Source organism: Alternaria burnsii (assembly GCF_013036055.1).
Source record: "Alternaria burnsii strain CBS107.38 chromosome Unknown 740, whole genome shotgun sequence".
Taxonomy (NCBI): domain Eukaryota; kingdom Fungi; phylum Ascomycota; class Dothideomycetes; order Pleosporales; family Pleosporaceae; genus Alternaria; species Alternaria burnsii.
Window position 1 is genome coordinate 246390 of NW_024066112.1, and position 27227 is coordinate 273616.

The 27227-nt window shown below is 50.7% G+C and overlaps 9 protein-coding genes across 9 annotated transcripts; 5 read left to right on the forward strand and 4 right to left on the reverse strand.

Moving 5' to 3' along the window:
• Positions 1-517: 517 nt before the first annotated feature.
• Positions 518-3404, reverse strand: GT037_004926 (adp-ribosylation factor protein; the record flags this gene model as incomplete). Its single annotated transcript, XM_038929973.1, has 6 exons — positions 518-552; positions 611-865; positions 1171-1261; positions 1316-1384; positions 1642-2696; positions 2768-3404. 6 exons carry the CDS (start codon positions 3402-3404, stop codon positions 518-520), a joined length of 2142 nt encoding a protein of 713 aa, XP_038786923.1.
• A 1645-nt stretch (positions 3405-5049) lies between these two features.
• GT037_004927 (helix-loop-helix dna-binding domain-containing protein) lies at positions 5050-6379 on the forward strand (the record flags this gene model as incomplete). The annotated part of the gene is made up of 2 exons (XM_038929974.1): positions 5050-5628; positions 5678-6379. 2 exons carry the CDS (start codon positions 5050-5052, stop codon positions 6377-6379), a joined length of 1281 nt encoding a protein of 426 aa, XP_038786924.1.
• Positions 6380-6928: 549 nt separating this feature from the next.
• Positions 6929-7327, reverse strand: GT037_004928 (uncharacterized protein; the record flags this gene model as incomplete). Its single annotated transcript, XM_038929975.1, has 2 exons — positions 6929-7107; positions 7216-7327. 2 exons carry the CDS (start codon positions 7325-7327, stop codon positions 6929-6931), a joined length of 291 nt encoding a protein of 96 aa, XP_038786925.1.
• A 2072-nt stretch (positions 7328-9399) lies between these two features.
• GT037_004929 (uncharacterized protein) lies at positions 9400-9579 on the forward strand (the record flags this gene model as incomplete). The annotated part of the gene is made up of 1 exon (XM_038929976.1): positions 9400-9579. The coding sequence occupies one exon, from the start codon at positions 9400-9402 to the stop codon at positions 9577-9579; it is 180 nt and encodes a 59-aa protein (XP_038786926.1).
• An 872-nt stretch (positions 9580-10451) lies between these two features.
• Positions 10452-14908, forward strand: GT037_004930 (mfs general substrate transporter; the record flags this gene model as incomplete). The annotated part of the gene is made up of 5 exons (XM_038929977.1): positions 10452-10577; positions 10789-11972; positions 12022-12354; positions 12541-12599; positions 12771-14908. 5 exons carry the CDS (start codon positions 10452-10454, stop codon positions 14906-14908), a joined length of 3840 nt encoding a protein of 1279 aa, XP_038786927.1.
• Positions 14909-15128: 220 nt separating this feature from the next.
• GT037_004931 (uncharacterized protein) lies at positions 15129-15975 on the reverse strand (the record flags this gene model as incomplete). The annotated part of the gene is made up of 2 exons (XM_038929978.1): positions 15129-15459; positions 15572-15975. The coding sequence occupies 2 exons, from the start codon at positions 15973-15975 to the stop codon at positions 15129-15131; spliced, it is 735 nt and encodes a 244-aa protein (XP_038786928.1).
• An 872-nt stretch (positions 15976-16847) lies between these two features.
• On the forward strand, positions 16848-19355 carry GT037_004932 (uncharacterized protein; the record flags this gene model as incomplete). Its single annotated transcript, XM_038929979.1, has 2 exons — positions 16848-17065; positions 17117-19355. The coding sequence occupies 2 exons, from the start codon at positions 16848-16850 to the stop codon at positions 19353-19355; spliced, it is 2457 nt and encodes an 818-aa protein (XP_038786929.1).
• A 121-nt stretch (positions 19356-19476) lies between these two features.
• Positions 19477-21901, reverse strand: GT037_004933 (uncharacterized protein; the record flags this gene model as incomplete). The annotated part of the gene is made up of 4 exons (XM_038929980.1): positions 19477-19580; positions 19856-20010; positions 20069-21656; positions 21709-21901. The coding sequence occupies 4 exons, from the start codon at positions 21899-21901 to the stop codon at positions 19477-19479; spliced, it is 2040 nt and encodes a 679-aa protein (XP_038786930.1).
• Positions 21902-22190: 289 nt separating this feature from the next.
• Positions 22191-25895, forward strand: GT037_004934 (nad-binding protein; the record flags this gene model as incomplete). Its single annotated transcript, XM_038929981.1, has 6 exons — positions 22191-22307; positions 22361-23169; positions 23804-23957; positions 24026-24342; positions 24537-25404; positions 25458-25895. Coding segments are annotated over 6 exons (2703 nt in total), but the record flags the coding sequence as incomplete, so codon positions are not given.
• Positions 25896-27227: the final 1332 nt, after the last annotated feature.

The window sequence follows — 27227 nt, forward strand, 5'->3', positions numbered from 1 at the left end:
ACAATTCCTTGCTCTCCATATATTCTTCCTCCACATCTCATCAACCAACAGAATCGCTGCGGTATTATGTTTCTCAACTTAATTATAGCCGCGCTCATTCTATAACGCATGCGTAGCAAAGGGGTAAGAAGATGTAAACTTACAGAAGATCTCTACTTTGACACTTGCTTCATACTAGGTTGAAGCCTGCTGTTTACAGATATGGAGCTATGTTTGCCGTTACCGTGTCGAGTACCAAGCCAAGTTTGGGAATGGAGCCTATGCGTCGAAACTCCAACTCTGAATGCCAGCTAGTTGACATACAAGATTCAAGCATCTCTGATAAGTAATACCCAAGCATTTATTGGCGTGAGGACAGATAGCACTGATAACGTGACACTTTGTCAACAGATGAATGGTTTCAGAATCCATGCAAGACATACTGAGATGAACTTGAACAAATAGCACAGCCATGTGAAGTTTTTGCACCTGTGAATTGATTCGATCATTCTATCCGGCCGACGATCTCCAGCGATTCCTACAACTCCATGTCCCCTGTACCCTTCTTGCCAGCTAAAACGAGAACATCAAATCAGCAAGCAATTTTTCAGGTCGTCGTTCCGAGACTTACCCATGTCCGTAGATAGCGCATGTTGTAACAACAGGACAAAAGTATCCAAAGTCTCCTCGACGGAATCTCTTGGCTTGGTAGACATGAGCGGCTTCCAGTCGTCTCTGTTCAGCGGTTCATAGACGACAACATGAGCCGTGTAACACACATTTACGAGAAGATTGTCCGCCGCGGGGTCTTCCAAAGTGGCAGTAGTGATGACGTCAAAGACGGAGCCATGACTGTGCTTCGCGGCGTACACTGCACGGGCATAAGCTAAAAAGAGAGGTTGGAAGCTATGGTGGCATGGGTAGGAGTATAGGAAAGTGATTGCGGCGTACATAGAATGATCTCTTTAATCCCTTTCTCCCAAAGAAGCAACTGGTATTTCTGCGTGCTCATGTTTGGAAGATCGTTGGTGACGATTACGCACGTGAGAAGCGCAGATTAGTCTGAAACAGTGCAGGGTAGGAAGCCAGAAGCTCTTGCGCGAGAAGCCTCTCTATTCCATGCCCAAAGCGCAATTATCTTCCAGTTTGTCGCTTCTATCTCATGCTTAGCCACAAACAATAACAGCAAACGCAACCCGAGTTTCGTCTTATCCCTCATATTTTCGACGGTAGCGGAAAGACGACCGTAGAAAGAAGCTCTTTTCCCAAAAGGTGATCCTGACTATAATGTACCCTATTAGCATCTATGTATACTATAAAAGAGACAGTGACGTACCAATGGCAGGTTGAAGATCTTCATCTCGGCGACGCAGTGCGCAAAGTCACCAAGCAGCAGCGCGGTATGCTAAAGATAGCCGCTCACATATCCGCAAACTCGTGCTATAACCATTCCCTGTACGTCAAAATTCTTCCATTTTTCTCATTTCCTGATGCACCACAGATCTACTCGGTCATCATTCATTCCGCGATACTCAATCATACACCCCACCATCACATCATCTTCCCCCTCTTGCGCCTATGCACAACCCACCTCCTCCCAACATCATAAACCACCCTCGTCCAGCTCCTCGTAATAATTTTCCCCTCAAACGTCCCACTAACCCAACTAAACAGCACCAACAACGCCACACTCGCCCCGAAAATGATGCCAAACGCCTGCCAGTAACTCCTCATCTCAAACTCCATCTCCTTGAACTGAATGCTAAAGTAGCCAGTCATCAACGTCACTGGGGTAAACAAGATTGTGATCTTAGCCAAGAGGAGAGTAACCCATGTGAGGCGCTCAACAGAGAAGGACTCCTTGATGGCGATGAGGTTAAAGTTCATCATCACGAGAGATTCCTTTTGGTCGAGACATTCGTTGATTTCGCTGAGGGCATAGAGCAGGATTCTATCTTTCAAACGCTCAAAGCGAACGCGTGCCGCAGAACTGAGTGCTACGCCGAGCAAACTATCAGCTTCCGGGACGAGAGGTCCGGGCGAATCGTTTATCACAGGGTGGGAGGACACTAGTGAAGCGTTTCCCGGAAGAATGTGCGAGTTCTTGAGGGACGCCAAGGTAGCTTCTTGTTTCTTGAGTACGCGTTCGATGATGAGTTCGTAGGAATGGTATACGCGTTTCAGGACGGCGAGTTGGCAGCCGATGTGGTGGAGTTGGTCGACGTGAGTGAGGTTGGCTGTTTGAAGCATCTCTTGGCGGAGGCGGTCGAGTTCGGCGGCGTATCCATGTTCGCGACGTGATATGAGATCAAACGTCGCACCCCAGTCCTCGAAGAGATAGTAGAAGAGGAGTCCAGGGGCATCTGTGGGGCGATGCGCTGTTTCTTCGTCGCTGCTGCCGAGGCGTTGGCGGATAGGTAGCTGGGTGAGCGCTGTGTCTCTAAGCGGCGTTGGTGCTTTGGTCAGTTGTCTAAACACGTTCACGAGGTTGCGACGGGTTGTAAAGAGGGTCTTGAGGTCTTCTTTGTTTAATGCGCCCGTGGCGAAGGGGAAAGGATCTTCGGAGATCGAGATGACGGTTTTGTCCTCGCATAAGAGGAGCCAGTTCCAAACGCGCTTGCCGTGGGGTACATCCCGGCTTCTATCTGCGATGTGAGGATGCGTGTTTGTTTCTTTACTGCGAACGTTGTGTAACGAGTTGTAGCCTATGCACATATCTGCGATTCTGTCAGCTCAGCTCAGTGGTTAACGGGGAGCACTTGTCCATCAGTAAGTGCCTGCAACTTACATCTTCGTCCCTGATCCACAGTACTCCAATGCCAAACATCGTCTACTAACTGATAATGACTCAGATCCCTCACCAACTCCAGCTGTGTGGATTGCATCATCTCAGTCATGCCTATGCTCGACTCTGAATCCACAGCCTCTTCGTTTGCCTGCTTCGCCTTTTGCTTGATTGAGCTAGACTTGCTTGATGCATGTGACAGCATCGATCTCAACGTGGAAGAGCTCTTCTTCATGCGTAATGACGAGGTGTTTCGCGGCGGCATAGGGTCGCTGTTCATCATGCCTAGTAGTCGTGGCGTAAAGTCAAAGTGTGAGGCTAGCATTCGTATCAAATCTTTCTGGTTGTATGGCATCCAGATATTGATCCATCGCGTATGTAACTCGGTTGGTCGTGGTGAATTAAGCAACGTCTTATATGCTTGTGCGTCGAGATCAAAAGCGCAATAAGCATCGTCTTCTCCAAAGTCGATGCAGAAGTTGCTGCTCTTATGTTCTCGTGTCTGTCGGTCGAAGAGATCGAAGTTTCGTTCTGAATCAAAATCGCGGAAACAGTATTGGATGTTTTCGTCCCCTGTGTCTTGGTAGTATGCAGGCAGTCTTTCAGCAGGCGACGCGGGCCGAAAAGGATGGTTTTCCATAACGAGAAGATGTGGAGATTGTAAAGACGTGTGCGAGGTGAATGATAGTGATAGGAATAAGCGATCTGTTTGGACGAAATGCAATCTCTGGGCAGCTGAGCCGGTGATGTGAGCTCGTGCCGCGATCTTTGTGGATATTTGTCGTGCGTACCTCCTCAAATTGTGAGGTCACGCGGTGCTGTTGAGGCTCATACCGGCAAGTTGTCTTACCTAGAGATGGACTAAAAGGTTCGCAGCTGCCTGCGCAACTCCACATCTCTTGCTGATGAAAGTCGTACTTGACATGTAAAGTTTATTTGAAATGTTTTCGATGTGTTGCACATTGTACCTGCAAGCTCGCGACACATCACAGACACCCTCACAAGACATCATGGGATCGTAGGGCCTTGTGCATTCCGAGTGGTATGTTACGGATGCTGCCCTTTCTTGCCTGGTATTGCCGAAGTGCTCGAGCTGCCGTCCGTCAAGAAAGCAGACATAGGTCTAGTTAGATGGTAGTATGGTGCGCATCATGAATAGCAGATGGTTGATCACATGTCGCGTCGACCAAAAACACCTTTGTTGATCTTGTGTGAAGAATGATGTGCACAAAGGTTACGAAGCAAGAAAGGCTTAGAGGAGGATGATGACTTGTGTCGCGTGGCTTAGATCGAGATGGCACCTCACCCGACTGAATTATGGAGACGGAAGATTGCGGTGATCTCCCATTGGCTGAAGCGACAAACTACCCAAACAGGCAGTTTGGAAAAGCCATTGAAGACGGCCAAGTATAGGGTGAAGCAACTCGATGCTTCTAGATGACGTCAAACTCAACCTTCTTTAGACATTGAAGTGTAGGTACCACAGAGGGACAATGAATCGACATGGTCTTACCATCGCTCCGTTGCATACGCCCATGAGCGATAGCCCGGATAGGCAATTAACAATCCCATTGATTGCTGTACCTCGAGGGTGGAAACAACAACTCATCCGCTAATCCGCCCGTTGGAGTAGGTGCATTGCAGCATCATCTCAAGGGAGAAAGGCCGCTATACTGTGTTCATTCAATGGTGGGGCTTCATCTTCACCGTCTGCGAAAGAAGGGCTCGATAGCGCGTTGCCGTCTTCACATGCGACATCATCTCCACACCAGAGATCTACTGCCCTTATCAACAGTCAACCGCCTAATGCGATGCAAACAGTTGTTTCGGCCCTTTTCAGTACATGTCCGCGGGTAAAGCCAACAGCTGCTGTATACACGCCACGGTGGAGGGGAAGAAGGTCGAGCACGTGCTCCTCAACAGCGTTTGAAATGGTTACTCCACCTCGAAGTCCGGTTCACGCGTTCAAGCAGCTGCACGTTTGCGAAGGCCGACAGTGGTCGCGACGCCCACGCTCCCGTTGTGACGTTCTCATTCGAGGCGCGACGGACGGCGCCATTTACTGAGGTATCCTGACCCTCTCGGCCAATCATGGGAGCGCAGGACACCCACGGGATCACTCTCTCTGAGCTGCGACACAAAAGAGCCCACGCGACACCCCAATGCTGATAATGCACGCCGTACATTTTCTCAACCGTCCTCCTGTCCCCTCCTTGTCACCTTTCGACTTGGACTACGCGCTTGACAGATGCTGAAGACGTTCTATGAGCGCCTTTACTCCCATCATGCCTCGCCCTAACCTCCCTCCAACTCCCCAGCCGTCGACTGATATCACCGGCAAAAGCAGCGCCAATGCCCCTCAATTGGAGACGAGCTTCACCTTGCCACCTGCAGCTTTGGGTGGTAGGGGAAGTGTAGCTAGCTCTTCTGGTCCGTCTGAAAATGCCTCAGATTCCTCGTACCGGCCACCATCCCCGTCGTCTCCAGTCGCGACTTCCAAGCCCAGTCATGCGCGCAAACGCTCCCAGCAAAGCATCATCACCAAGGACGACTATTCTCTGCCTCCTCCGCCCACTCGATCACGTAAAATCATCCAGATGAAGCCCAAGGATACTCAAGAGTCGCCCAAGACCCCGTCCCAAACACAGACTGCAAATGCAAAGACCACAACTGCTGCCGCCAATGGAACCAAAAGGAAGCAAGCGGGCAGCACCACTGCTGCAGGACGCAAGATTGCAAGGAAGACAGCGCATAGCCTTATTGAGCGAAGGCGGAGGTCCAAGATGAACGAGGAGTTTGGGGTTCTCAAAGACATGATTCCGGCATGCAGAGGGCAAGAAATGCATAAGCTCGCCATCTTACAGGTGCGTCTACGTACTATACGATATTACTTCATATGCTAATGCGCCCAAGGCATCTATCGAGTACATGCGCTACCTCGAACAATGCGTCTCCAACCTCAAAACCGCCAACTCACGACGCGACTCTCCTTCATCTGCCACATCCGAGCTCCCGCCGCCCCCAGCCCAGCGCCTGCGCTGCGACGACGACGACGATGAAGCCTCAGACCAAGACGAAGATATGGAAGACGCCGTATCACCCACCTACGTCGAGCCCCCACCCACCAAGTCGCGATACACATTCCCCCAAGCCTCACCCGCCATCCACCCCTCCGACAGAAGCGCATTCACTCACTCCACCACCACATCCCCAGCCATCCTACCCCACGATCGCACCAACGGAAACGGGCAGTACTCGGCGAACCCCTCCCCCGCGTTACGTCCGTCAGACCCACACCACTACTCGCTTGGACCATGTTCCACAGTAACGAGTCCTTCGATCCACCCGAGTCCTGCTTTCAGCGCCCACACCCCATCTGCAACACACTTCAGCAACCCGTTTCATAACCACAACGGGCCTCCTAGTACGGGTCCGATTGCCGCGCCGGGGTCGTCGCATGGTTCGCTGCATTTTTCCCTCACAAGCCCCGCGTTGAAACCGCAGGCTGATCGCGAGGATCAGGAGGCTACCGAGGCGCTGATGATGTTGAATACGGATCGGAGGAGTTGGAGTGGGGCGAGGGGAATGAGTGTTAAGGATCTTCTTAGTGGGTAGGGATGTCTGTATGTGTTATGTATCAGACGACGACGAGCGCTTTGGCGTTCAAGTGGGTTAGTAAAAAAAGGTACCGGGTGGATGTCTGTTTATTGATTTATCGTATTGGTGCTGGTGGCTTTTTTGTTTTCCCCTTTGCTCAAGTCTTCGCCGCTGTGCTTTCATATCGTAAGCAGACATTCGATGCGACCATGATTTTAGCCTAGAGAAGGGAAAGTAATGGGTTGGATGATATTCTTTTGCATGACAAAAGTTTAAGCTGTACATGGCTTTGAATACGTATGAGCGACTGGATTGACATGGTTGTCGTTCCATAACAAAACCGTCATGTCGACTATTACCGTCTGTGCAGTCTACGTAGGCTTCACATGACAAGCACGAGATATCATCATCAACAACAACAACACGAGTAATGAAACACAAGATAGAGAAACGAGTGTGCTATTTCTTTCTAGTCAAAACCCCATCCCTTCCTTCCCCTGTCAACTCCTCTCTTCCACCCCTCGCGTCGTCCAGGGTCATTCGCATCCTTCCAGATCCACCAATGATCTAGCAGTGGTCACTGACCTGGCTGCCAAAAGGCTCGTTGACACAGTTGCCCTCGCACAGCCTAATGAACTGAATAGCCCCGTTGTTAACGCAGTTGAACAGGGCTTTGGCCTGAGCGTTGGCGTCGGTTGGCTGACCGGCGGAGTCGAGGGTTTGGTAAATGGTTGAGGCGTAGTCTCCTAGTGGTGTGTTAGTTGGGATGGTGCATAGTAGTGAGTGGGACGATGGAGAAGGTGAGGAGGGAAGAAGGGGGAAATGTGAGGTGACGAGGAGAAGAGGAGACGAACCTTGCGTAAGGAGGTTGCCACTGCAGTACGCGTACCCAGCGAAACAGTTGTCTGCGACGACAGTGCTGGCCATGGTGGCAGCGGCGAGGGCGGCGATCTTGGAGAAGTACATGGTGATTGATATGATTGGAATGCTCCTTTGAACGATGTGGCTTGTAGGCTTGTAAAGATGATTGAAGAAGCTGCTGTGTGATGATTCTTCATCCAAACCGACCAACCTACCTCTTTATATATCCATCCCCCTTCTTTTCAGGCTTCCCAACTCTCTTGTCTACTCTGCACGATGATGCTATTCGTATCCCACTTGTCTTGAATCTCCGTCACCGGCGTCAAGGGATGTAGTTGGGCCAAGTATCTTGGTTTCGGTCCGAGATTGCTATGGCAGGGCGAAATGTGATGGGGGCGCGAGACCGCAGCGGAAATCCTTGCGATGCTGGGATCGAGATCGTCATAGAGACATCTCAAGGCTCGTATACGCTCCTAGGGTCGTGGTACTCCCGGTTGTTTCTCTGGGTCTCAGGTGGGACGGGGCGTAGGGTGGAGTTGGTGGAATTTGGTGTATGAAGACATCGGCAAGGGAGAAGAAGACCTTGTTTGGTATCCATTTCTTCATGGAATGAGGTCTTACGGGGAGGTTGATCAGGCAAGCCATTGTGAAGGGCCGATGAGATGTCTTCCCTATAGTTAGTATCCTAGTAATAGCCCCCAAATCTATTGTTCCCTGGTCATTGCTTGCTTCATAGTAGGGAAGTTGTAATGTCCGTAGCAGCTACATGTTATGGAAGACCTTTCCTCCCCTGGTTTTGCTTTGTCCGGTTCACATATCTTGATCTTGATACCAGAGGTATGTTGCATACGATGCATAGTTAGACGATTTGACGGAGTCTGCCTTCGACTGTGCCGTACCATGGCTGTTTGGACTTCTTTGGCCATCTTAATGTGTCTGATATTCTTCTAACCTGGGCTTTACGCCCTGGGTAGCCCGATCGCAAGCATGCTACATAGCCGATTTTCCCGATTGGAAATGTTTTAATCGTCTTCGCAACGAGGTAGCACCAACAGGGTCCGCCATCGTGGTTTCCCCGCTCAAAGTCTCCTGGAGGTAACACGACAGCCGCTTGATTGACGGTGGTATGTTATGGGGCATCGGTTGTCGTCACATTCAGCCGCCTGGGCACCGTAAGCACAAACGAAGCATAAACGAAGCCGCTGTTGATCTCCCAGGCAGCCCCTATGCGCTGACATAAAATGAATTCCAAGTCGGGGAATATCAGACGTTCATCTCCTTGTGTATTTCATATAGCTAACCTAGTTCGTCAGCTTGCCTCCAAAGTTGTTCCGCTCTTACGGCCTGGTCTTAGTGGGTTGAAACTATATTTCTAGTTCCCCACAAACACTGCCTTGCGCTAGTACGGGGCGTATCGTGACGTCGTGCTTCGGTGTCCCTAACAAGACATAATTGCGACAAAGGCGAAATCATGGGTGGAGTGGTAACGTATAGGTGCGAGATGTTGATATAGTACTATCCTCTTTTGTACATCCATTCGTGTATTCAGGATGCGCTTCCCAAATTGATCCACAAGCGGGACCGTGCCGTGCCGTAGGATCCGCCTTGACACTCCGATGCAGAGGAGGAAAATATTGGCATGACAGCGCCGATTGAACTTCCTTGCGTGGTATGGAGAGCTGCGAGGATGACGATGCGTGATTGATGTGTTGTTGATGCCACGGGTCAGACTCGGCGAGTACGGTGGCTCCAGCGTCGCTGGTCTGTCGCAAGAGTGGAAGGCGCACGCGAGACCTGCACTCCTTTGTGACAACAATGAAATTCGATACTCATCAGTACAGATAAACATCCTCTATAATCAAATGATAAGAATTCGCGCGCAGCGCTTCTTTACCGGGGTCCGGCCACCCGCGTCGTTCCGAGAGGAGACCCGAGTCAGTTACTGGGAATATATACCTTTGCGACCTCCCATCTTGCACATAGACATTCTCTCGAATACCATAGGGGCCGACGACACTTATATCTGTGTGTTACGCGCTCGACATCTAGGCGCAATGTTGATGGCTTACGGCTGGCGTCAGCATCATGACCATGCCTGGCCACCCAAGACCATTCAACTACAGTTCAGGTACAGCGGCCGCAATAGCACCGTTCCCGGATAATTTAAAGATAACGACATGTCATCCTCAAGCAAAAGATCGCTCCTTCTCTTTCTCTCTTCACCTTTTGAGATTTGTGAAATCCGACGATCGTCGCGCACTGCGGTGCATCACAGTGGAGGCTGTGGGTACTTCATACGAGGAAGTGCTAGCGATCATCAACGCACCTCAGAAAAACATTACAATGGCTGGCGATGAGATCGCATGGTAGAGTATTGATATGGTAGGTGTATCTTCCACGCTTTCTTCCAGATTCTTTCTTCCCTAGCCATGCAGTTCACACTTTCGCGACTGCATCGCGGATCGACAGCGACAATTGAGAAAGGAGCAACAAGAGACGGACATATGGACATAAGGCACACTGTAGAGCGTGACATTTGTTTCCAATTCGGACCTGCGACCGGACTTTATGCATGAGGATGCACGTTACGCCCTCTAAGAGTCATAACGCCTGTAAAGGATTTTAAGGAGGCTGCGTGATGCTTCGCACCCGTCAAGCTTCGGTAGGGCTGGGCAGGGATATGGTCCTCCGACCCTACGAACTGCCGGTACTTATTCAACACCGACGCACCGCAACCACCACACGCGCACTCCAAGATCAAAGTCAGCGTTCTACAACATGTGCTGCCTTTGTCAGAAATAGCCGGGTAGATTAGTGGCCGGGGTGGAGGAAATCTTAGGGAACGCAGCCAACAGGGCGGCAGATTCCCCCGCGTCGCTCTCTCGCGTTTTAGCTAACGCCGTTGACCGAGATCATGCCCTCCCACTTCTGGCCTAGTCGCAGCCGAAAACCTCGGGGTTAAGGGCCAGACTCCATGTTCAGGGTGCGGGCACCGATGGAGAGTCATTTCGTAATTCAGCTACCTGGGGCCTCTTTCGCTATATACCTGGCCTGAGTCCTGGGTTGATGTTTTGGACACCGCGATTGCAAGCGTCCGAAACTAGCCCTTGAGGGGACCGCGACCACCATAGCCGCAAACACCACTTTTACGAAACATTTATCGAACCTCATAACTGGTCACGAATAACTCGCTCGAATATCGTAGCGACCGCTACAAACACCGCACAACATGTCTTCATCCACACGAGAAGAGTATCGCCAGCATTCGAGGAGTAGTTCAGATACGCATATCCCAGATCTAGAGAAGGGCGACGCGAGACCTGACAAAGAAGAAGAAGAGATCATCGAAGAGAAAGTAAGTATTCCAATCCTATGCTGCTCGACTGTTATCCGAAAACTCTTTTCACGAAGCTTGAAGACCTTGACGTCGAGGTGTGATCTGTCGCGCAAGGTGCAGAAGATCAAGGGCATTCAGGCTAAGTTATCCGAGCATCGGGTGGTCGGCTGCTGCACCACCGCCAATCATCATTTGGAGAACAACCTGAATAGCAGCTAACACGTCCCAGCGACCGCAAGAAACGAACGATGAGATTGGCGCAGATCTCGAAAAGCACCTGTCAAGGAAGAGCACGAAGAAAGACCAGCTCGCACCTGAGAAGTACCCGCTGTCCGACCTCGACAACAATCTAGTCGGCTGGGATTCGCAAGACGATCCAGCCAACCCTCGCAACTTCACAACAAAGAGAAAGATCACACTTCTCGGCTTGGTCGCTGCCATCACCTTTGTCAGTCCACTTGCCTCCTCCATCTTCGCACCTGGCATACCATTCGTCAATGCGGATTTTGGAAACACATCGCAGCTTCTCGGTTCTTTTTCTGTCAGTGTCTACGTGCTCGGTTTCGCTTTCGGCCCGCTCTTCTTGAGTCCGCTTTCAGAAATCTACGGAAGATGGATCGTGCTCAACTGCTCCAATGTCTTCTTCTGCGCCTTCACTATCGGCTGCGCACTTGCGCCTAACCTTGGTGGCCTCATCGGCATGCGATTTCTCGCTGGTGTCGGAGGCAGCGCGTGTCTGACAATCGGTACTGGTGTCATTGCCGACATGTTTGTCCCTGCGCAACGTGGAAAAGCTGTATCCATCTACAGTATGGGCATTCTTTTCGGCCCTATCCTCGGTCCCATCTGCGGTGGTTTCATTGCGCAACGTGCTGGCTGGCGCTGGGACATGTGGGTTGTCCTCATCGTTGGCGGCCTCTTGACCGGAGCTCTGTTCGTTTTCAACCGCGAGACGTACCACGCTGTGCTGCTCAACCGCAAAACGGAGCGTTTGAGGAAGGAGTTGAACCGTCCTGAGCTTCAGAACATCATGACGTACCAGAAAGACGCTGCTATTCTCAGTCCTCTCGCTATCCTCGGAAACGGCATCACACGCCCGCTCAAGATGCTGACCAGGTCACCCATTGTGCTGCTCTGCTCACTCTACATGTCATTCCTCTTCGGACTGCTGTTCCTCCTCTTCACTACCATCACATCCGTCTTCGTCCAGACGTATGGCTGGTCTCCCGAAATCACCGGTCTCGCATACTTGGGTGTCGGAATTGGCAACTTCATGGGCATCGCTTTCGTAGCCAAGACGAGCGATGCGACGATCATCCGACTTGCGAAGAAGAACAAGGGCGTCTACGAGCCAGAGATGCGACTTCCGCTCTGTGTCTTCTTCGGAACCCTGATTCCAATCTCTTTCTTCATGTGAGTTCTCTTCCCTACTCACGCGCATAGCTCCAACTGACATAACTAGATATGGCTGGACAACTCACTACCATGTGCACTGGATCGTACCCATCATCTCCCTCGTCCCCTTTGGTTTCGGCCTCATGGGTATCTTCGCGCCGTTGCAGACATACATGATCGATTGCTTCCCTCAATTCGCCGCGTCTGCCATCGCTGGTATGACAGCCCTGCGTTGTCTTTTCGGCGCACTGCTTCCGCTTGCTGGACCGACCATGTACGAATCGTTGGGTTTGGGATGGGGAAACAGTTTGCTGGGTTTCTTGGCCGTGGCTTTCATACCTGTGCCGGCGCTGTTGTTCAGGTACGGAAAAGTAATTCGGGAGAAGTATCCTATCAAGTTGTAGGTGCGAGAAGAGAAAGGAAGGGAGGAGTCGTTCGCATTTAGATTTCATGATACCCGATTGTTTTACTATAGTTTTATAATAGTATGGCAATACGCATCCAAAGTAATAGACAATAGAGATATTGTAAGGATCCACATGCGCTTTTCGTGTTCTTGCTGTACCAAGACGCTAACATGTGCTAGTTATCCGGCACCTAGCAAGGATGACGTCCTGCCCCTCATACCTCAACATACTCCTACTTGTCAGTCTGCATTCATGCCCAAACACCGAGTCCTGTCGCTCAGCTTTTGTGTCTGGTTCTTGATGTCAGTGTCTCTGAGATCGTTTGCTTGCATACCCCAAGCTGCGCAAGTGCCAAGACCGATGTTGGTCTGATGTGGCTTACACTGCCCATCCTCGACATGCAGTCCAGTGAGACGGCAGGCTGAGATTCAAGACGCCAACAGCCTCATATCTCAGTATTACCCCGTTCAGCCTGACCATGTCGGAGCGCTTGTGATCTTGAGGATCCTTCGCTGCCTGTTAACCGTCACATCTTCCCACTTTCCTTCGAGGACCGTCGCTTCTCGCACCGCCAGTCGCGCTGATCAGCGAAGTATCACAACACGTGAACAAGCGATGGAACCAAACTCGCTCAGTCTGGAGTCTCCTAGCTGTTTGTACAACTACCGAGAACTTCGGCAAAACCAGATACGCCTCCTCTCTACAAAATGTATCGACGGGTCCGTTGAGATAGAGATCAACAAGTACACACTTACCGAGGACCTTGACTACGATGCAATCTCGTATGTCTGGGGAAGTGCACCAGCCTTAGTCACAGTCAAATGTAACGGCGAGACTCTCGTCGTCACATCCACTGCACTTGAGATGTTGAATTACCTACACCAGTACCAAAAGAATACAACAACCCGAAAGATATGGATCGACGCTATATGCATCAATCAAGAAGATGAGGAAGAGAAAGGTACTCAGATACCGCTGATGCGCGAAATCTACTCCAGAGCAAAGGCTGTTGTTGTATGGATGGGCCTTTCAACTCCGGAAACTAATATCTTCTTCGCCGAATTCCAAGAGATGAGGGCCAAATTGAAGACGTGGAAAGCGAAGTATGATGCAGATCCCGAATGCCCTAGCCCAGACGTAGAAGAGCGTCCTCGTCATGGAGACGCATTTTGGGGAGGACTAAGTCAGCTCCTTGGAAATGAATGGTTCAGGCGTCTATGGACATTCCAGGAGATTATTCTTCCAGGTACTGCAACATTACTTTGTGGTAATCTTCGGACGGACTTCGATGAGTTTTTACACTTTCTCGATGACGGATGGTTCGACAGCACCTATTTCGTAACGGTATCAACGATCGCATTCGGTACAAACGATGATCTCGCGTCGCGTAGCTGCCATTCCATCAGATTCTATCGAGACTGGAACGATGGAAATGGGGGCGCCAGGGAGATTTATGCCCATAACGTTGGAGTGGAATTGTACAAGCTACGTGACCGACGTGTGAAAGAGCCCATCGATCGTGTTTGGGCGATAGTAGGACTTTTGCAAGGAAATCTTAGAGACAGGTTAAGCTCATGGGTTGACTACAGTGCTAAAGGTCGGGATGAATATTGGAAGACGTGGATTATGTTTGCCAAAGCTCTGATGGAGGAGCCTGGTGGGATGAGTTTACTTGAAGTACCGCCTACTCGAGAACCTAAACCTCCACACTTGCCATCCTGGTGTCCAAATCTATCTGGAACATCAGCTTGCATGATGGCCATTGATAGGCTGTGGAACTATCCGACGTACGAACGAGATTCATGCATCCATTGGGCTTTTCTCGAAGAAAACGGAGAAGAGAAGTCACAAGCAAGACGGGAAGCGATCTCAGACCATGAAAGAAAGTTCGTAAGCACTGTGATGCATGACAACATGCTTCGCGTCCGTGGCTTTGTGGTGGACACAATTGGAGAGATTGCGGAACATGATAACCCTCTTGACATGGCATACAATGACTACGACCCGGATGCGAAAGAGCACATGGCTTCATATGATGTTGCTGTCGGTTGCCATTTGAGAAGTCTCGAACTAGCTCGCCGCGTCTTTTATGGGAAGAGCGAAGGCGTTCCTGACATCCCAGATAATTTCATTATGTCCTTGTTCTTGGACTCGCGAACCACTGAAAGAGCTAAGGATACATACAGTAAAATCCTGCCTAAATTGAAGACATGGCATTCCAATACCACTCTTCGGAGTTGGGAGGAGGCGCAGTGCGAACGTAGGCTTACTCAGATGCGTGGATACACCTTTTTCAGCACAACAGGCGGTCGGATTGGATACGCCCACCCGGGATGTCGATCAGGGGATCGAATCGCTGTGTTCTATGGTGGAGAACCACTGTATATCCTTCGAGGTCTAGACACCAAGAGTGATGGAGATGATGCGACTAGAGGGGTATCCAACCACGTTCAGTACCTGGGCGCGGCATTTATTCCTCACCTCATGGAACAACATCAAAGAGATGCTGCACACATCGGACCGGACACCACGTTCTTCATTCATTGAAATTTTTCGAATTCTCCGCATGAACTACAGGCTACAACCAACCAACTGCAAATACACCGAGCGTCGAATTGGATACGGTAGACGAAGGCATTGCAACACGGATATCGAACAAGCGCATCAGTACTCGAAAGATGCCAGGAGAAGAGAAACAATGTCTAGAGCTCTTTTTCGTCTATCTTCGAACAAGGAAAGGGGAGAGATACAAGATTACAAGTATAAATCACACCCTACCATTTCTCGCTAGCAGGCTGGTGAACGCTAGCTGAATCGCGATCTGGAAAGCCGATTGGCCGGCGATAGCAACCCACCTCGACCACCTCCGCCCCCGGATTTCTCCTCGCCTACCCTCACGCTGTCGTAGCAACTTGTTGTCAATCTCTCGTAATGTCGATCGCATCTCTTCTCCCAGTTCGTGAGCCGTCTCCAGCCGAAGAGTGAGCTGTCTGGTCAGCCCTCGCATGAGCTCTCCATCACCTTCAAGCTTATTCTTTATATCGCGGATGTCTTCAGCTATGTTGATGGTATATCTCTCGATAGCGGTGGTGATAGTTCTACGGGAGGTTAGCCCATGCGCCAAGTGGCTGTTGTTGCACAAGACTTCCGGAGGTGATGCATCGAAATCGCAACCTTACAAGGTATGGAAACATCGCGCGAGGATCTTACCTTTGATCTGCTAACAGAACAGTCTCAAACAAACCCCGTCCTTTCTTCAGCACATTGATAGCATCGTCCAGCTTCTTGTCGCAATGTTTGCCAATAAGCTTTCGCTTGAAAAACGTATCAGCTTCCAGCTGCTTTTCCACGAGACATAGCGCAAGCTTGCAGTCTGATAATGGCCCTGCCAGGCAGTCCAGCGAGTTAAGTCGGATGGTATCGTGCTCGTTGATCGTGAGATGAGTCTTGAGGCTCTGAATAGCACCGTAAAAGCAGTAAAGCTCTTGGATGAGACTGAGAAGTGTGGTGGAAGTATGGCGCGAGGGACCGAGGTGTTGATTACCCGACTTTAGGCATATACCGGTGATGTGCACGATGGCGAGGACAGTACCGGTGATGCTCATCGGATCCATCGTGGTATGCCGTATTGTGCTTGCTAGCTGCAATGACTGATGGAAAGAGTAGGTGACTAGTGGTGATTCAGATGGTTTATTCGAGTTGATATGAATGCGTTGTGAGATGAACATATAACGTTGATCGAGCCTTGCCAGGTATGATGAAATCTACACGAAGCCTAAGCTCAGTCGTGTGCTTTTCCCCCCATGTCGTGGCTTGTCCGGCTTTCTCTACGCCTCCGGAGTTGACTCATGCAGGATGCTTTTCGTTCCTGGGGCTATGAAGCAATGTGATTGTGGATGTTCAGCGTATCGTCCAATGAGCTATCATTCAGCGTCGTTTCTGTTGGCCTTTGTTTCAAACATTCATGCACGGTAACTTTTTATCATGCTTGGCTAGTCCGCCGTGGCTACACCGGTCTTCAATTCCCAGCGCTTCATGCAAGGAAACTTTTCATTCGGGCTAGCCGACACCCATCTGGCAGCTGAATTGATCTAACGGTGTAGATACGTCGGCAAACAAATCACGTGCAAGCTTCGTGTTCATAAGGCTATGTTGGCGCTAATGCAAGGCAACTTTTGGAAGTGGTTGATAGGTGGGCGATGCAACACTCAGCCCCCAGCTCATGCAAGGAAATTTGTTGACAGCCAATCACTTGATACCTTGGAGCCAAGATGGGCTCAGGTCGTGGTGTCTTAACCATCAAGCATTCCGCACGTCAGCTTCATTGCTCTTTCCTACCCTCCGTCAATTCAAGGTTAAATACTGGGCTGCAAACCACCGCCGTCACATATGAACCACCGTATCACTGTATCGTACACAATTTCAAGTGTATCCTGTCCGTGTCAGCCTTGGCACCTCCGGCTCAGCCTTGCCACAGTCGCTCGACATGTTGCACTCACTACCTGAACCGAATTCACATGGCACCTTGACACAGCTACTGCCTGTTTCTCAATCATCGAACTATCCGGGAAGTAAGGCCAGGCAGCTTTCAGACGCCGAGTGGGAAGCCTTGAAGCCATTGCTACACACACTCTACATCAAGGAGAACAGAACCTTGGCTGCCACCAGGAAGGCTCTTCTCGAACGTTATGGCCTCAATCTCAGGTACTTATCATGGTTTATACCCACTAGATAGCTTAGCTAATAATCTTATAGCCAGAAGCAGCTTACCAAGCGGTTCCATGATTGGAGCTTCAAGAAGAACGTTAAGCAGCACGAGACAGAGGCATATTTGCTGGAAGCAGAAGCCTTGCGGGGAGAAGAAGAAGCTTCTATCAATGGAGTCCGGATCACTACGGCCAAATACGAACGCTGGGAAAAGAGAGCAAGGATTGATGAGAAACAGAAAAGCACACATACCAAGAACGTCGTCGAGGCGTTTGATACGCCCTCTAGTCTCACCCGTTCAGATCTTCTATCGTGCACTCCATCAACAGATTTTCCGCGCACTTTAAGACATGAACAGAGCTCGGATATGTTGATCGTGTCACCCTCAAAGCCACTGGAAGACCAAGTCAACTCTTTAACGCGTTGCGGTAGCACAGAAGACCATTTTTCTCCATCGTCGGCTGCGTCTTCGACCGAAGCTACAGATCCTGGATTCTCTCCAAGCGCGCTCCTGATGGGCTCTTCCGAGCCATTAGGTTCTCCATCGGATGCTCATGTAAACATTGGTACCGTCCAAGAGCCAGAACAACACTACATATTGCCTATCCCCTTACAATCTCCAGATCGCGACATCGACATAGTGACTCGTCTTTTCTCGGCACTGAAGATGAATCACATAGACATCCCCTTACACACCCCACCGACTCAAGCTGTCGCAGAAGTGTTCACGCCTGCAAACGATACCATTTGCCTGCAAGAATTAGAGGCATACAGTCATGAAGGAAGACTCGTGCCTTGGGCCGGCAAGCAGTCTACGTCTCAAAGAACAGCATCTCCAGGCAGCGTTGGTGCCACCCGTTACCACGATGAAGAGACGCATCAACAGGGCACTGAAATATCGATATCTTACCAATACGGCTCAAGAAAGCGCACTACGACTGGCGCACTCAAATACGCTTCTGTCGATGTGATCTTCTCATCATCCAGAGTGGTTGAGCTTGATCCGTTCTCTCTGGAGGTCTACCCATTCCCGCAGGACCAAGGAAGGCGGCTCGAGGTACAACCAACTGTGACATTATACGAATCCACACGCATGAATCTCAACGACTGCATTGCCAAGATCAATAAGCTAGAGAGCGCTTGTTTGGGGTCGAAGACCGTCGCGACGGAACTGAGACGGAGACTGGCAGATGCATATTACAACCTTGGCTACTACGACGAAGCTGAATACCAGTACAATCAGATTCTGCCAGTATTCGAGCAAAATCATGGACAAAACTCGTGGGAGTATATCTCCACTAAGATTTGTCTCTCTGGCTCAATCTCTCGTCTTGGAAGGCCTGAAGAGGGCCATCAGATGGCTCAAGATGCCCACATTCTGGCACGAAGGTTTTATCCAGGCAGTTCCTTGTACCAGGATGCTACTGGTTTCTTAGCGAATTCTTTTGGATACCTGGATGAGTTCGGAAGTGAGGAGGAACTTCTAAGGGAGCTTATCCAGATCACATTGACCACCTCTGGCCCTAAACATAGTGACGCCATAAACATCATACTAAACCTTTGCACCTCAATGAATGATACAAAGAAATATTCGGAAAGTGAGGAGCTGTTGAGAGTTGCGCTAGAACTCAGCTGTAACGCTACAGATATTTCTGATCGGGAGCAATGTATGACCCGGTACAAACTTGGTGAATTGCTTTACAACCAAGACAGGTATGCCGACAGTGAGGCCTTGCTCAGGGAGACAGCGAAGATGTCAGAAAAGCTGCTTGGTATCGAACATGATAACACAATCTGTTGCAAGATCTTACTATGTCAAGTCTTGGTACATCGAAAGCTGCTTTCAGAAAGCCACGATATCCCTCTTGAAATCATCGAGGTCCAAGTCAAGAAACTGGGGGAGATCAGAGGGAGCACAATCAGAGCTATGGCCGATCTTAGCGTCGTGCTGATAGAAATGAGAAACATGGACGAGGCATACAAGTGGATGAAGCAAGCGTTACGCTACTGCGTAGAAACAGGTGGAATCCAGAGCGACCGTGCAGAGCAGTTCTTCGAAGATTTGAGCAGCATCAATGAGGTAGAAGAGCAGCACGAGCTCATCCTGGATCTGTACGAGAGAATAAGGATAAAGATCACTTGGATAGACGTTGTCCATTGGGACAGGTTATTGTCCGCCCTATCGCCACAACCATGTATTCTCTTACTGGACTCCTATCGCAAATCCAGCTGCCCATCGGCGCCAGTAACCGACACCGGATATCTACACGACGAGCCCATCTTATGAGGTTTGGACCTGTTCTCGAGTTCATCCTTTCCAGCCCGACGCACACTATGGGTATACGAAGAGCCTGATGCGCAGCAGAAGCCGTAGACTAAGGAGTCAAATCACGAAAGCGCGACCCGGTTCAGATATCGAAGCCTTGGGTCGAATGGTGGAAGGGAAAAGGGGTGACCTGGTGATTTGGCTTGAAGAGCTCGGGGACGAGAGGGTTTGTGATGAGGAAGATCGCTGTGCCTATTGTCGTAACCGTAGTATAGGATGTTTTGCATGTTGTTTCGAGCCGGAAGACTAGTCATCTGTAGTATATCGATTCGAGTATGGTTTCCCCAGTAGATTTGCAGCATGTCTCCGCTAGCCGACCTCATGTTTGCGACTTAAATTCTCGAACCAAAACCTCTTGCATTCCCACTCGCCATGAAAAAGCCACCGCAGTACCCGCACAAACTCTTTCTACCACTCAACCCCCTACAACTTCCTACTCCTAACCAACCCAGACTTAATACCCGTAAGTTCACCCCCATAGTTCGCACTGCCCTTCGCCGCAGCACCCTTATCAAACACCTGCTTCATACTCTTAAGCTTCTTCTGCTTCTCCTTGTACTTCTCCTTCTTCTTGACACGCGGGTTCCTCACGCTCTTCTTACGATGAGGCGTTAATCTGTAGCCAAATGTTAGTGACTCTCAATACACATAAAATAGACAAGACAATGACATACCCCTTATTCTTCTGAATCTGGTAAGAAATCATACGACGGCCATCATCGCCAATGACTTCTTCCTCCACAACCTGCGCACCTTCCTTCTTGGCCAGAGCATAAGCTTCAGCACGTTCAAGCTTAGTCTGCTTCTTATCGTTAGACCGTGCAGCTACCATGTCGTAATACCCATCTTCGTCTTCAAAGTCATCGCGCCTAGTACCCGGCGCTTCATCAGCAGAAGAAGCGCCATCGTCTTCGCCCAAAGCAACACCAGGGCCAGCATCTTTGTGCTGACCCCGCTTCTCGGCTTCGGCTTGCAGACGCGCTTGTCTGTCCTTGAGGCGCTCGCGATGAGGGATATCAGCGTCACCACCCTGGTCTTTACCAGCGTTGTCGCGCTTGTTGGCCTTTTGAGCGATTTGAGAGGTGTAGAAGCGGAGGGATTTCTTCTTCTTTGCCTTTTCGGCGGCTTCGTGGGCGGTGAGTTCGGTTTCTTCGCCAAAGTCGGAGTCGTCTGCGTTGAGAAGGTTGAGCTTGGATTCGACCGCTGGTGTCTTCTTCTTGCGAGTTGTCTTCTTGAGAGCGGCTTTGTTGGTGAGGGTATCGAGGGAGGCAAGGTCTTGTTCGGTCTTTGCGAGTTTTGCGGCGCGGCGGGCGGAGGCTTCTGCGCGGGCCAGCTCTGCGGCTCGTTCTGCACGCGTCTTCTTTTGCTTGGTGGGCTTCTTGACGGACAGGTCGTTTTCGAGTTCTTCGACGCTGATTTCATCCACAAAGGAGTCTTCTTCGTCGTCTTCGGCCTCAACCATGGGGTCTCCGAGGGGTAGGTCTTCTATTCTCGTCCATACCTTTTGGCACTTCAGAAGAGTCTCCATGACGGGGTGCTCGTGTAGCTCAGCAGGGTCCATGGCAATAACTGGCGATCCATCGTCTGTTGCAGTCGAACCGAGTACAGCAAAGTACATGGCCATGGCTGCGAGATATGCTGCGCAAGCCCTATACTTTGTGACGGCCTTTGGTGTAGGTAGAGTTTTGCCAGTCTTCCCTGACTTTGCAGCTTGCGCTTTCAGCACCCTTTCGGCGGCGTTGGCAGCAGCGGCCAATTCTTCATGTAGCGGCTGTAGCCTCAGGTATTCTTTCGAAATGTGCTCGAACTCGGGGTATCGTGTCCGCATAATTTTCATCCTCTCTTCCTCAGACATGCTGTCGGTGATTTGGAGTTGCGGCAGAACCTCTGTCACTACAGCGCCACCTTCAGCAGCCTTCTCGCCATCTTCCGCCATCCATTCGTCCTCGTCGAAGCCAAAGTCTGCCTCTGTCATGCTCTGTAACTGCTTCTTTTGTATGCGCCGTGCTTCCGCTTCCTCGTCTAGCGCGTCTTGCTCCGTTTCTATCGCATCGGCGTCATAGTAGTCCTTCTTCGAGGCGCCCCATCCACCCACGTCTTCTTCTTCTTCATCTTCGTCTGCTGGTTTGCGCTGTCCCGTGATATCGTCTTCTGATTCATCACCGGTGTCGTCGTCTTCGTCATCTTCGTCGTCGTCGTCGTCGTCGTCGTCGTCGCTGCCGGCGTCGAGTACTTCTTCGTCTGAAGGCTGTAGAAATTTGTCTAGTCTCAAGTCAGTCCTCGCATCCCATACATACGGCATGACTTGACAAACCCTCTTCCTGGTACTTCCTCATCCGCTTGGCCGCCGGCCCTTCGTCCAGCAGTATCTTGTCGCGATTCATATGGAACTCGTCCTCGGAATCCGCGACATCCTCAAACGTATTGATCCTCATTCGGGAATCCTCTTCTTTTGGCGCTTTAGGCGCGCGCGATGCGCCACTACCAGCCTTCCTCTTCTTTGCCATGATTGCGATATGTGCTGCGTTGTGTTGTGGCGTATGCGTTTGGTCGCAAACGTCGCGGGTAACTTTTTTTCGGCTGGAAATCTTGGCTTCGCCGCGGGAGTCGGAAGGTCCCCACCTGTGGAGCTAAGCCCTGCACCCTTAGCTCCACATGTGAATTTACCTGTCACCGTACTGCATCTTGGTGGACTAGCACCCATTGAGCACTGCGGTACATGCTGGCAGCGTAAGCATTGTCAGATTTCAGACGCGCCAATTACTACCTGTCGGTAAACGACAAGTCTCAATCCCCATGTCGCAACTGCTATTAGGGGCCACCATCATACTCCTGGTGCTTGTCGGAATAATAAGCGCAGACATCATGGGTTTCGCATTCTGGAAAGGCAATCAATTCCCTGTAGAGGGGAGAGTAAGCGATGCACCACCTTGTCTAGCTCGCTTACATGCTGACAGTGAATATAGACGGTTCTGCTCACCGGTTCATCCCAGGGGATGGGTAGCGAGATCGCTCGTCTCCTCTCAGCTCGCGGCGCAAACCTCATCCTCGTCGCACGCACAGCGAAGAACCTCGAGACAGCCCTGGCACACGCAAAATCCCATGCAAAGAACCCCGCCGCCCAACGCTTCACTTATATCGCCGCCGACGTAACCTCCGAGACTGAGAACGCCAGGATACTCAAGGAAGCAACGGCCTGGAACAATGGACGTATGCCGGAGATCGTTTGGTGTATCGCGGGGTCCTCGGTACCGGGCCTGTTTATCGAGACGAGCACCGAGACGCTGAGAAGACAGATGGAACTCAACTATTTCGCTTCGGCATACATGGCACACAAGACACTCCAGGCGTGGTTCTATCCCGAAGTGCCGTACAAGTCGCAAGAAAAGAGTTCTGCACCAGAACCACCTCGCAAGTTCATCATGACCTCGTCCGCGCTCGCCTTCATGAACATAGCAGGCTACTCCGCCTACTCCCCCGCCAAAGCCGCTATCCGCTCCCTTGCCGACGGCCTCCGTTCAGAGGTACAACTCTACAACGCAGCGCGTCGCTCCAAGACGGGCACCACTGGCACCACGCCCGCACCTTTCGACGTCGACATACATGTCGTCTTTCCAGGCAGTATACTATCTCCTGGCTTCGAAAACGAGAACAAGACCAAGCATCCCGTGAGCTTCGAGCTAGAGTCTTCAGATCCCAAGCAGACTGAGCTGGAAGCTGCGACGGCAGCCATCAAAGGACTTGAAGGAGGCGACTTCATGACGCCTACGAATTGGTTGGTGCATTTGATGCGTTGGGGGTCTATATCGGGCAGTCAGAGGAATAATGTAGTTCTTGATACGATAGGAGCTTGGATCGCAACGATTGTTTGGTTGATCATGGTGCCAGATCTGAATGGCAAGGTCTGGGGTTGGGGCAAGAAGAATGGGATGCCGGTGTTTAGGCCAAATGCACAATAGGTAATGTTTGGGTCCTGGAAAGCATGTGCGTATACCCTAGATGATATCAAAACATGACAATGAGACAATTGGACTCTTCGTGAGATCGTACGTGTTCTCGCCTCGAAAGCAGGTTCAGCTACACTATCTTGCTTACAGGAATACTCTAAGACAACCCTCCGGCATCGTCACTATTGAAGCGTAGATAGGTAGTGTGTTGCGTTGGCGGCAGGACAAGCTCACCAAAATGTATCGATATTGCACTGAGAGATTTGAGGTCAATCAACACACTCCAATATAAACGGCTAGATCTCGGTCGCCAGAGAGCGCATGACGGGCTTCAGTGATGTAAGAAAAGGAGCGTATTGAAGGAAATTGTGGTGTGGTGCGTGCGGCGTAGTCGCGACTGCTATATCAGCTGTACGATTTCGCAGTACCCACTCAATATGTCTTTGAGTCGCTAACACGAAGTCACATGACACATCCCCGCACTCCATCCACAGCTCGTGCTTCCATACATTACGCAGTTTTCCGCCTCATCCTTCGCAACATGAGCAGCCACATAAGCAACCCTTCTTCCAGAGTTGAGCTCGTTGAAGATGTAAAGCGAATTGTACTAGGTTATGTGCGAACCCCGCATTCACGACACCTGCCTGGCGCAGCAGTTGATCGGTCGCTGACTAAGTCCATCAGCTTTCACTCTACACTGATCTACAGGCGCTTTGCCTGACTTCAAAGAGCTGGAATCGCATCGCCACAGAGTACTTGTACAGGAAGGTTGTGCTCGAAGCTCGTGCTCATGATGGCCAACTGGCTCTATTCCGTCAATGTGTTGATTCTGGTGCACGAAGGCACTTGGTACACACACGAAGCTTGAGTCTACTCAATTTACTGCCATGGGAGTTTGGATTCGTCTCATCTGCGGATCGTCCGATGGATGAAGCAACCAGAAACACTTTGATGTCAGGGATTCTGCAAGATATCCCCTCCAACAAGCTCCGAGAGTTCCGGTAAGCTGACCATTTGCTGGAAAGTCACATCTCGCTGGAATGTTACATTCTGCTGGAAAGTTACGGTCGCATAATCATCGTTTCTGAGCCATGGTGGTAAAACCCTGCTCAAGGACATGTTGACTCACCGGCAGACATTGTTGACATGGAATCCGATGTGATTACAGCAGATTAGTAGACTGACAAATACACAGTTACGTTGCTTGGAACTATGATGGTATGTACCCGAGCCTGGTAAGTCTCCTCAAAGAGCACCAACAGTCTATCGACAGTCTGCACGTGTTGCGTGGTGACTCCCGCAAGCTCATATCCCCGAAAACGCGTCGCGTTACTGTTGCTTTCCGCGGACAAAACGACCAGACACATAAGTTTGTGCAGTTTGCTCTAGCACTACCTACGCTCGATTCGCTTTCGATACTTTTCCTGGAGGGATGGACCCTGGAAGTTCATAGATACTGGGGCGATGGTGACAACATTAGTGCATTTGGAGACCGGAAGATTGTAGCGCGCACTCTCATGCTTGATGGTTGCATGCCTGACACGTTCGATGCTGCCCTCCCTTACGTCTTCGATTTGTCGCGAGTGACTAAGCTAGCTCTCTCAGGCTGCAAATTGGATCTACTGCGACATCTATCCAGCTCATGCGAACTACGGAACCTCACAGACTTCGAAATACGGACCCCAGAACATTTCGATGAAACTGCAGGCGAGAACGCAAGAGCGCTGTTTTTGAATAATCAAAGTCTTCAGCACCTCCGTCTCCACATCAATGGCCTTCACAGTGTATCTCTGGACCCCCAGGATATAGCAGATGACACACCCTATGATACACCAGATGCCATACCCTATCTGTGGCCGCTGCACCCCAGGCTCAAGACGCTTTCACTGTTAGATCTATATCGTGAGGGGGATAACGAGCACTTTCCATTTATAGTTGAACCAGAGCTTCAACAGATATGCAGTCACTTTAGCGCCTTGGAACAACTCGGTTTGTGTTTCTATGACTTCGATATCCCTAGAAGTGAGGCAGAGAAAAGGTTTTCCTACGTAATCAAGATTCTGGTGAGTTCCGACTGCTTCCCGGTGTTTCCTGCAGCGTTCATGACCTATCTTAGGAACCAATCGAAAGACTCAAGAATCTCAAGATCCTACATCTTTACCAGGACCGAGTTAGAACTGTTCGTCCACCCACTCCTCATGTGCATATTTGCGAAATTCATCAAGAGTTCGCTACACGGTTCTTCCAATGGGCGCATCATCGATGTCCCTTACTTGAGGTTCTCATATGGGGTACTTATGAAGAGAACTTGAACCAAGAGGCGTGGCAGGTGACTGAGGATGCAAAGCAAGGACGAGATACTTCTGACTGCGGCGTAGACCGTGCCCCACAACAGTGCTTCGTGAAGAAGTTGGTAGAGCTAGAAGGCGGTACTTCCCAGATCGCAGGAGCGAGTAGGGTCACCCGGAGTCGAATTCGAGATGACTTCCCGGAACTGCAAATACTGAGCTACGAGACCAGCAGACATATCGAAACTCGCCTGGCGGATGAAGCCGTACGTTGAGCAAGGATTTTGGTCCGAAGCAGGAAGCAGGGGAGATTGTTTTGGCAGCGAAACCTTGCCTCTCAAGCTCCAACTTCCAAATGCGGAGGTGAGCACCTACCTCGGCCGATGGTGGCTCTAGTGAAGAAGCCTCGTTGCTGGCTTTCACATGGAACACGTGCCGAACGAGAGATGCTAGCGTTGAATCTAGTTCAGAACCAAGGCACGGCTCGGATGCGTGTCATGTCCTGTCTCCCGGACCTGCGGACTCATGGGACCGGCGCTACCATCGACGATCACGACGATCAGCTAGATGGCCGTCGTCTCATCGCCTCCGTTAGGACGACAGTGAATGACCGCAGAAAACGCCGATGGTATTTCTAAAGCTCCATCCCTGAGCGAAAGAAGACTTTGGAGCGGCGGGTCAAGCACTTGCGGGATACGCAGGGCCCAATCGCGCTTCTCCGGAAGCTAGCCGCTGGACCCTTGCCTCCCCGACTCAAAGTGGAGTTGCGAACCGCGGGGACATGCGGAGACTATTTCGAAGAGAGCTGCGATTCCGAGGCTAAATTTACGGCATGGTACGGTCGATGCAACCGAAAACTCAAATCCTACAGACGAGGCTCTTGAACTGTGCCGCATCGTTCGTCCAATATCGAATGGTACCCCATCGTTTGAACCCATAAGCGCGGACATTTTCTCTTGTAGATCAGGGGACCCCAGGATGCATCTGCGTCTGACAAGAAAGATACTTGCCGTTGTTCTATATATGAGCGTAAGCGCGCGTTGATTGCATGCCTTGAACGAAACAGCATTGCAATCATTCCTGATTGGATTCCAGATTCAATGCTTACTGGGCATATTGCGACTATCGCCACGCGAGATCCCTCATGCGCGGCTATACTAGTCGAACGTTTAGATCGTACCGGCTTGGCTAGCAGAGGCCCACTGCTACACAAGAACACTACCACACCGGACATGCGTCCGAGTACAGCGTATCGCTACGGCAGTTCATAACAGCCTCGCCAGCATGAACAACGTGGCAATCACGAGATGATAGACAGTCCCTGAAATCAACCTCGTGGCGAACAGGAAAAGCTACGGGAACACCATTGTCTTGGCACACAGTCTACCAGGCCCCCAACATTACCCGGATGAATAGAAACACTCCAATCATACCAACTAGTCTGTGGCCTCCCAGCGGCCCGGTACCGACGATCCGTTCTAGGGCGAGTTAATTACCTGTTGTAGTTCTTCTCCCGCTGTTGAGCGTGGCTTGCATATTTCCAGGTACCCTTGGCCTGGAAGACGGTACGCAGTCTAGGAGAAGTCTTTCTTGAGTAC